This window comes from Gavialis gangeticus, unplaced genomic scaffold (genome assembly GCF_001723915.1).
Source record: "Gavialis gangeticus isolate Ggan-Ray unplaced genomic scaffold, GavGan_comp1, whole genome shotgun sequence".
Lineage (NCBI taxonomy): Eukaryota > Metazoa > Chordata > Crocodylia > Gavialidae > Gavialis > Gavialis gangeticus.
Genome location: NW_017729022.1, coordinates 47383114 through 47392570, shown reverse-complemented (window position 1 = coordinate 47392570; position 9457 = coordinate 47383114). Strand labels below are relative to the sequence as shown.

The following is a 9457-nucleotide window of genomic DNA, read 5'->3' as shown; positions in this document are numbered from 1 at the left end:
GACATAAGACAAAGAAAGCGAAGGCATCCATGGAAATCAAGCTGGCAACCAAAATTAAAGACAACAAAAAATCCTTCTATAGGTACATAGGGAGAAAGAAAAAAAAAATAAAGCTCCACTGTGGCACCCCTACTTAATACGGAGGGGAAGCCCACAGGTGACCCCTCTGAAAAGGCAGAGCTCCTTAATACTTTCTTCGCATCAGTATTCCTGAAACCAGGCAAGAACTCATTACCTTTCTAGAGGCACAGAGAATACAGCAATGACAGCAATCCACATAAAATTAGATCATATGGATGTTTTCAAGTTGGCTGGGCCAGATGACCTGTATCTGAGAGTGTTGAAGGAACTGGCTGAGCTCATAGCGATGTCCCTGGCAAGGCTGTTTGAAGAGTCATGGAACTCAGGAGTGGTCCTGAAGGACTGGAAGAGCGCTAACGTGGTACACATATTTAAGAAAAGAAATAGGGACAACACTGCTAGCTATAGACTGGTTAGTTTGACTTCAGTCTTGGGAACAATCTTTGAAAAAATTGTCAAGGAGGCCATCAACCACAAGCTCGCAACTGGTGGGGTACTGAGAAGCAACCATCGTGGCTTTGTCAAGGGGAAGTCATGTATAATGAACCTGGTGTCCTTTTATGACCAGGTAACTAGCCAGCTGGACATGGGACAGGAAGTGGACATCATCTACTTAGATTTCAGCAAGGCCTTTGATACCGTTTCCCATTAAATCCTCTCAATTAAGTTGAAGAGTACTGGCCTAGAGCAGGCTACAGTGAGGTGGGTTGGCAACTGGCTCAGTGGCCAATCCCAGCGAGTGGTAATTGATGGGGTGGTCTCATTCTGGAGGGCCATCTCCAGTGGTGTCTCCCAGGGATCACTGCTTGGGCCTGTGTTCTTTAAAATCGTTATCAATGACCTGGATGAGGCAGTGAAAAGCACAATGATTAAGTTTGTAGATGATACCAAGTTATGGGGACAAGGAGGCACATCCAAGGAAAGGACAAAGATCCAGGATGGCCTTGACAGGCTGGTCCTATGGGCTGAATGCAATCAGATGAGGTTCAGCTGGGACAAGTGCTGGGTCCTTCATCTGTGTAGGAAGAATCCTCACCATATCTGTATGATGGGTGGTGGTCCACTGGCTGGCATTGCAGCCGAAAGGGACATGGGGTTGACAATTGACCAGAGGATGAATATAAGCCACTAGTGTGATGAAGTCACCAACAAAGTAAATAGAACTATGGTGTGCTTCAGCAGATGTGTTGCCAACGGATCCAGAGAAGTGCTCCTCCCCCTCTATTGTTTGTTGGTGAGGCCACAGCTGGAGTACTGTGTCCAGTTCTGGGCACCGCACTTCAAGAAGGATTTGGATTAGCTCAAAAGGGTGCAGAGAAGGGCCACCCACATAATCAAGGGCCTGAGGGATAGGTCTTATGAGGAGAGACTTTGGGATTTGAGTTCGCTCAGTCTGAGTAAAAGAAGGCTGAGGGGTGATTTAATAGCCATCTACAAATATGTCAAGGAAGAACACCAGGATCTGGGTGAGCAACTTTTCAGAAAAGCATCTGCGGGGAGGATGAGGACCAATGGGCACAAGCTAGTTGAGGAAAAGTTTTGGCTAGACATAAGGGAATCATCTTTTCTGTATGGGTAACTGGAATCTGGAACACACGTCCAACAGAGGTGGTGCAGTCATCATTTCTGGTGTTGTTCAAGAGGAAGCTGGGCAAGCACCTCATTGAGCTCATTTGAGCCCAGTTACCTCCTGCCCATGGCAGGGGACCAGACTTGATAATCTTACAGGTCCCTTCTTGTCCTTCTTTCTATGATTCTGTCTGCTCTCCCTAGCCTCAGAGACAGGAAGAGGAAGGAAGTTGTGTTCCTTCACAATCTCTCTCCTTCCTCAATACGAGGTAAAAAAAGCTATTAGAATAACAGTAACTTCCACCCTTTTAATACTCAGAGGGCATGTCCACACATGCACATTAACTCTGGAGCAGGCAGCTCTGGAGTTAATTCATGCACAGCACATGGAGCCCAGTCAGAGCAGCTCTGGCTGGCAAGGGGTCCCAGGGGTCAGCCTGTCAGGTCAGGGCTGCTCCAACTAGGCTCAACGTGCTGCAGAGGGGCTAGATAGGACACAAGGATGCTTCAGTATGGGGCTGGCCAGCAGCCCCTACACTGAAGCGCCCTCATGCCCCAACCAGCTGGTTTAGTGTTTACACATGTGCATGAGAAAACTCCACAGAAGGGTAGTACTTGTAGTTACAGGGTAGTATTTGTAGTTACTGCTGTGGAGTTTATTAGTTTCCTGCACCTGTAGATGCTGAGACATTTACTGTGGAGCTAGTTAGTCAGCTGCACAGTAAATGTCTTGTGTAGATACGCCCAGAATGATTGCATTAGGATAGTACTGGAGGAGAGGCAAAGTGACAAGATAGCAAATTCAGTCTGACCTTCTGGCCCTCAAAAATCTTTCCCTGAAATATTTTCAACCAGCTGATACAATTTTGTTTTAATCACTGAAATTGCTAAAATGAAGCCTAGATTTCACTGAATGTAATGGTTTACACCTCTGGATATGATAATGTTTCATTCTAAATACAAAAATTGGGAGGCAAATTAATCATGTATATCAAAATGTGACAATGGAAATCATAACCAATTACTGTGTCCAACCTCCAGTACACAGGAAGAATCTGATTCCCTAGAGTTCCTGTGTTGACTCAAATATTAAGAGGTCGGGGTAATCCTTGCTTTAACAGTAAGGTCTAAAATAGCATATTTCCTTTCATGTAAAATCTCCAGTTACAGATTTTTGCTACAATCAGTAGCATCAATGATAAATTATTTGCCAATGTCTTTATTACCAAAACAATACATTTAGAATTATTTTACTGTCTTCTTTTAAAATTAGATTAAGAATGTGGATATATTTTCAATAGTTTATTGTGAATCTACAATTTCAAACTCTTCTTCAATGACCTTTCATGTTTCAAAGACTTTGATTTCAGATTTGCACCTGGTCACAGCCTAAGGGCAGGAATAAAGGGTAGAGTCAAAACACAGAAGCACAAGCTTCAATATTTAGACTGGCTAAATAAATATTAATCATCGTATAAAGGCTCCAGTTAGTTTACTGGAGTTGTCACCACTTTGCAGTGGTAGGGAAAACTTTATTTCAGCATTTTCTGACACATAAATTAAACAGATCTGGAGATTACCAAAACAAAATATAAAACTGAACAATGGGCTTGACACACTGTTATATGCATGCTTCATAAAAGCCTCCCTCTTCCTAGAAAAATGAATTCATTCTAATTTTCTTTCTACAGTTTTATCTTGGGGTAGGGGTGTTTTTTTTTAAATGTTTATAAGAAACATTTCTGACCACAAATGTTAGAATCATTCAAGTAATTAAAACAATTAGTGACAGGCTTTTCATACACATTCGGAACCATGTTGCATTTTTTTTTAACAAACAGACATACAAACTATATGGAATTATACTATTTTAGATAAGCCTCTTGGGCTAGCATAATGGCTAAAAAATTAGCAAAAGCAGGCTAGGATCTGTATAAGTAGTTTAAACTAAAGTTATGCATTTTTTTCTGTAATTAATCTACATTTTGACTAACATTTTATATCATTTCCCTGAGTTACACATATTATAAACAAGAAAAATAAACAAATTTGTTTTTCCAGCCAAATGAATGATAAAAATTAGTTAAAAGCAAATAAAACTACAGTAAATATATGCTCTAGGGATCTTCAATAATATTCAAAATAGCAAAGTTAAATTACAGTTGTGCATTTGACTTGTACTGTACAAGTAGTTTGGGAACCTAAACAAATGAAAAAGAAATAAGGCAAATGAAAAAAAAAGGAGCTGATAAAGTTTCTGGCTACAATACAGGAGACATATCATTACCATATGATCTAATGTGGGTGTCAGCCTGGATTGTGTTCATTGAGGGAAACCTTATTTTTTAACTGTGCTATCGAATAGAAGCAGGAGGGTTTTCCACCAAGTGACAGTCATTGAGCAGCAACTTGCCCCCTCCTCCTTTCCACACCTGCAAAGTCTTTTGCCTGGGCTGAATATTTAGTTTAATTACACCTCAGCTTTGAGAGCTCCTGTTGCAAATCCCTGGATTAAAAGGTATGGTTTTCAATAATTGTCCTGAATTATGCTGCAGACTAATAAAATTTCAGACAGGTCTCTAGCAAAAAGTGTTGCATTTTATAGGAGAAGCAAGAAAAATCCTGCTCAAAGTGTAGCAATGTTAATGTTGTACCCAGCATTTGTGTTATATGAGAACATGTGAAGCTGAATTCATTCTCAAAGACTGTGGACCATTTCTTATTGTTTATTTGACTGTTGCTGTTTTTTGTTTTGCTGTGTATAAGCACTGCTATATATCTTTTATTCTGACTGTGAACTTCTGCAGCTGAATATTTTGTCAGTAGTCAAATGTTTAGAGAATATGATGTAGTAAGAGCAGGAATATGTGTGAACACTTACATGATGATTGTAAAATACAGACAGTGACTTTGCAGTCGGTCTTTGTTTATGTTTTAAACTTTAGTCTTTATTTAGTTTCAGAGAACTAATGTAGTTGATAATTATACAGACTTGATGCATGTCTTTGTAATGTTAGAAAGTTGCATTTCAGAATATATGCATGGATAACATATTCTAGAGAAGTTTGTTACGAATGAATGAGTTAAAAATTAAATTCTTCAGAGTTGAGACTCCTGTCAGTAGACATTCAGCCTCTTTTTAAAATCCGAGAGCCTGAGCTTCTACATGTGTGGGCTTATTATAAAGAAAAAGTAGCACATATGATCAAGAAAAAAAATTTAAAGTGTGCATTTTATTGAACACAAACTTTGTGATATTGAACGAGATTCTTGGACAAAGAGTGATGTAATATTTTAATTAATTTTAAGGAAAGGGGACTTGACTATCACCAACAGAATGTCTTCTGGTGACATGAACTAATATAGGGTTTTTTCCATACTATTTTGAACTGAATTAGAGCCAAGTCTATGTTGTAGTTTCCTCTGTCTCTGGAAGGCTTCCACATTGTATACATATAATTACTGCAGATTTAAACAGGTTTGTACTCCAGACCCAAGTACCATAATCACAAACCATTAAGGAATGAATTCACATTTTCCTTCTCTTTCTTTCTTTTATAAATGAAGTAGAAACAATTTTATCCTTGCTTTCAAAAAGGGTGGGTTTTTTTGTTTTTAGATATATTCCTATTCTATTATTCAATAACATGCATTTTCTTTTATCATGCAACAGATCCTCCTCACTGAGTTCTTAAGATTATGCAGTGCAAAATCCTCTCTGAGTTTTCACTAATGCAAAACTCCCATTTCACTAATGCAAAACTCTCATGCAAAACTCTTATTAGGAGTTTTGGCAAAAATGTGACAGCAGGATAAGGCCCAGGGACAGTATTTAGTTGATACATATGATGTCATCAATATTTGTGTACATGAGTAAAACTTGGAAAGTACCACTGCCCCCCCTCTCCCTCCTCCCCTACCCCAGTAATAAACTAATTGCAAAGGATAACCCTGAATATGGTTTCTTGAAATTTATGAGTCAAAGATAATTTGTACATGGAAGTACCTCTTTAAAGCAGCCACTTGCCATGTGAATCAACAACAGAAAAAATACCCCAATTGCCAATACCTTTGAGGATGTTTGTCTGTAGCTGATTCACATGGCATGTGAAAAGCTTACAGACATTCTGAAGAATTGTTTTTATTCTTTTAATATTTATTTGCAACAGATAACATAATATAATGAATGCATTCATGTTTTAACTTTCTGTCTTAGAAACAGAATATTTTTTTATAAATATATTGTCACCTTACTACCATCCTTTAAAGGATATAAATATGCTGAACTATCAAAATTGGATTAAGAATACAGTCATGAACTAAATGTTTTAGTTGCAGGTTTAAAATATTATCATATTTTGCATGGCAACCTTCTGAGCTCCTTTAGGATAAGTGTCAAAAGTTGTGGTGTTGCATTCTGGGAGTTACTATATGCAAATTAAGTAACCCTTAAAGGAAATTGAACTTAGGTATAATGCAGAATGTGTCTTTTCCTATGCTTCTTATTTTACTCTATTTTTACTGCTACCAGCTTTTTTATGTAAACAGATTAAGTAGTCTCAGAAAAAGGCCTCTGTAAGCAATTCCTAATGTCTAGTTAATACATTTCAGAAATCATTCTTTATTGCTTAGGTATTTGTACAAAATTGTGCTGTCCCAAGACGGGGTTTTAAAAATAAGTTTTGCTTTTTACTGCATATTTTGAAAATAGAAAACCCCTGAAAGGTCCACTTATTTTCATAGTTTGTAATAATTATTATAAATAACTCTCAAACTATTCCCTTTTAAATAGAATAATGCATGCCATACACTGAAGAATTTGGTGAAGTTAAGTTACAGCCCAGTCCTGAAAACAAATAAAAGTTTTCTTTTTGGATTCCAGTAGCACTGCTCATATGAATTATTTTTCTTCTGTGCATACATTTTGGCAGGATTGGGCCCTTAAACCCAATGGATTGTCAAAAATGTGTTGACAATAAAAAAATCATGAATTTAAATGCTTCTGCAGTGCAAAGAAGATACTTTTTAGAGTATGCAGCTATAAAATAACATAACCAAAGGCACAAAAAATAGAAAGGAAGCCAAGAAGAAACCAATGTGAAATGAAACTTGATTCCATTTCATAATATCCTTTAAACTGGGAAATAAGTGTAACTTATTGAAACTAAAAAGTCCCATCCCCCATGCCATCACTAGATCTTGCTCCATTTCCCAATCAACCTCAATGAACTATAATTTAAAACACATGCAGTAAGCTGGCACTTCAAAAAAAATAATTCACAAAACATGAAATAAAGTATTATGGTGGGTTTGGGAACCACAGGTTTACTCCCAAAGGAACAAACCCATAGCTAAGAAACAAACGGTAATGAAATCACAGTCAAACTTATGTTGGCAACATACTGACAAATGGAAAATGTATCTTATTGCCTTGACAGTTTTGTTTAATATTTTTTGACGACACTGCCTGTTCCTAATAAATAGTACCCTTAATATGCAAACAGATGTGGTTACTGTCATCTTTAAACCCCTCTGCAAAAAGTTTTTGACCAGCAATTATCATTTTCCGGTCCAACAAGTACCCTCTTTTTAATGGAAAGCTTAATAAATGGGATACATCTGTATTTGCTGGATTTCCTTAGAAAAAAAATTGTAAGGGATTGTGGAGCAATGAAAAGATTCTACCACTCTTTAAACTTTGTATTTGAATCCTAGGTCCACTGGCTCTATTCTGAGTACATGAACTGAACCATGAAAGTGTCTGTGATCTTCCTCCTACTTCTGCCAGTATGCTTGGCCAAGCCATTCCACCAAAAAGGCTTGTTTGACTTTATGCTAGAAGATGAAGGGTCTGCTGATATTCCTGCAACAGAGGAGCCTATATTTCCTGGACTTGGACCAGTATGCCCATTTCGTTGCCAGTGCCATCTTCGTGTTGTTCAGTGTTCTGATTTAGGTAAGCCATGATAGAGCTTCTTACAGCACCCATCTACAGGTTCTTTATAGCTCATTACTTGCCATGATTGTATATAGCCTCAAAATGGGGTCCCACCATATTATAATCTTGGTGCTGTTGAAAATGTGATTTATACTTTAAATTTACTGAGGTTAACTAAAATGAGCTAAAATGAAGAGTCCCGTTAAATCCTGGACTTAAATTAGGCATTTCTGGTGCCCATGAGAATGTGTGTGTTCTGTGCACATTTTTTGCAAGACCACAGAAATCTGTTTGCCAGAAAAATCACTTCTCAATGTTGTATCATTTATGTATGTCAAACGAATCCAGTGAGGTTAGATGGTAGGGATGGAAAAATCTTAAAAGGTTCAAAACTCCACAGGCCAGATTCCAATTCTGTCTCTCTCAGACTTGTACCTCACCACAGAAATCACTCCGTTTCAATGGAACCATGTGAGCAAACTTAGTCATATTAGAACCAGTTACACTGACAAACCAGTTCAGAAACAGTCTGAAACCTTAGAAGTTTTTGGAACTAATTATAATATATATAAAGCACTGTAATATATTGTTAATGGTCAGTGTAATTTCCTAATTCACAAAGAAGCAACATTATAAGGGCTTACCAACCAATGGTGTTAGTGCTCAGTAAACTCACTCCCTAACTTCCTCCACACTGAATTCTTTCTGTAGATAAGATATATGTAGTGCAGCTACTTCAGTGAATCTATTCTTGTTTTGAGCCACTAGTATTCGATGTGAGTAAAGCTATCACAATCTGGTGCACAAAAGATAACCAAAGATTGTGTTTTCTTTTCCTCAAAGAAGCTAGTTAGTTCAATCAGTTGACAGAGACAAACTCAATATAATCATAAGAGTAGCTTTTTAAACAAACAAATCTCAGCTGCTTCAAGATATGAATATACGTTTCTTGTTCTTCCATTCTATAGCTTTACTATTTTTAGCTATTAAACCACAGCTAATAGCTATGCAATGGTAGTGTATGAGTCTGCCAATCAGAACTGGGCCTTTATTATGTTTCCTGCTGGTTATTGTATACATGGAAGTGCTCCCTCCTGCCACTCCATCATCCCCACCCTTTCCCCACCCCCAAAAAATGGAAAAGAAGAAAAACAACTTTACAGGTTTGGGGAAATAGCATGTAATTATGAAAAAAAATGGTTTCGCAAAATGAAAAAGTAAACCTGCAAAAGTGAGCACAGACTAATGTGTCGATCAGTGTATGCAACTTCCATAGTACTGGGCCTGCTAAGAGACCCTAGAATCAGGTAAGAAACTAGGTAATAAGACGTAATAACAACTAGGTAATGGCAAGGTGATCTACATGCCATGAAGACGCAAGAGTGCCACTGTTTAAATTATATTGGGACCTATGATCTTGGTCTCCTTCATTTTCACTGTAGAAGGGACCTAGCAGAAGGGTTAGGACATCTACACAGAAGATTAGCATCTCTGAATATACACTGGAATTTTCCTGTCTCCTCAGGTAAGGTTTCCACAGAGCTGAGCTATCCCTCTTTAGGTACATTTGCTCCTGGCCTTCTCCATGGAGAAGGATCACTAGAAAAGAAAATTCATCCCCAGTAAACATTACATATCCAGATAATTTCATCAGAGCAGCATTTCCACAATGTGCTGCTTAAAAGTAGGGAAGATGTGCACACCCTTCTTGGCCTGAAGCCTATACAGTATAGGTTGTGGAGGAAAGTACTGTGCTTCTGGAATAAAAATCTGGCCTCTGGCTTGGAAATGCAATCAAATTACATCTCAGGAAATTGACATATATCCATATCTGTGGCTGGATTCTCACCTGTAAAGTAAGGCCAGATG

The 9457-nt window shown here is 38.0% G+C and overlaps 1 protein-coding gene across 1 annotated transcript in view; it reads left to right on the top strand.

Annotated features, from left to right (window-relative positions):
* The first annotated feature begins 3969 nt into the window (after positions 1-3969).
* DCN (decorin) overlaps positions 3970-9457 on the top strand; it is a 52750-nt gene continuing 47262 nt past the window's right edge. Inside the window, exons 1-2 of the mRNA XM_019514856.1 lie at positions 3970-4168; positions 7366-7606. Of these exons, the coding sequence (XP_019370401.1) occupies positions 7402-7606 (205 nt within the window). The 5' untranslated portion in view covers positions 3970-4168; positions 7366-7401. The remainder of the gene's footprint in view (positions 4169-7365; positions 7607-9457) is intronic.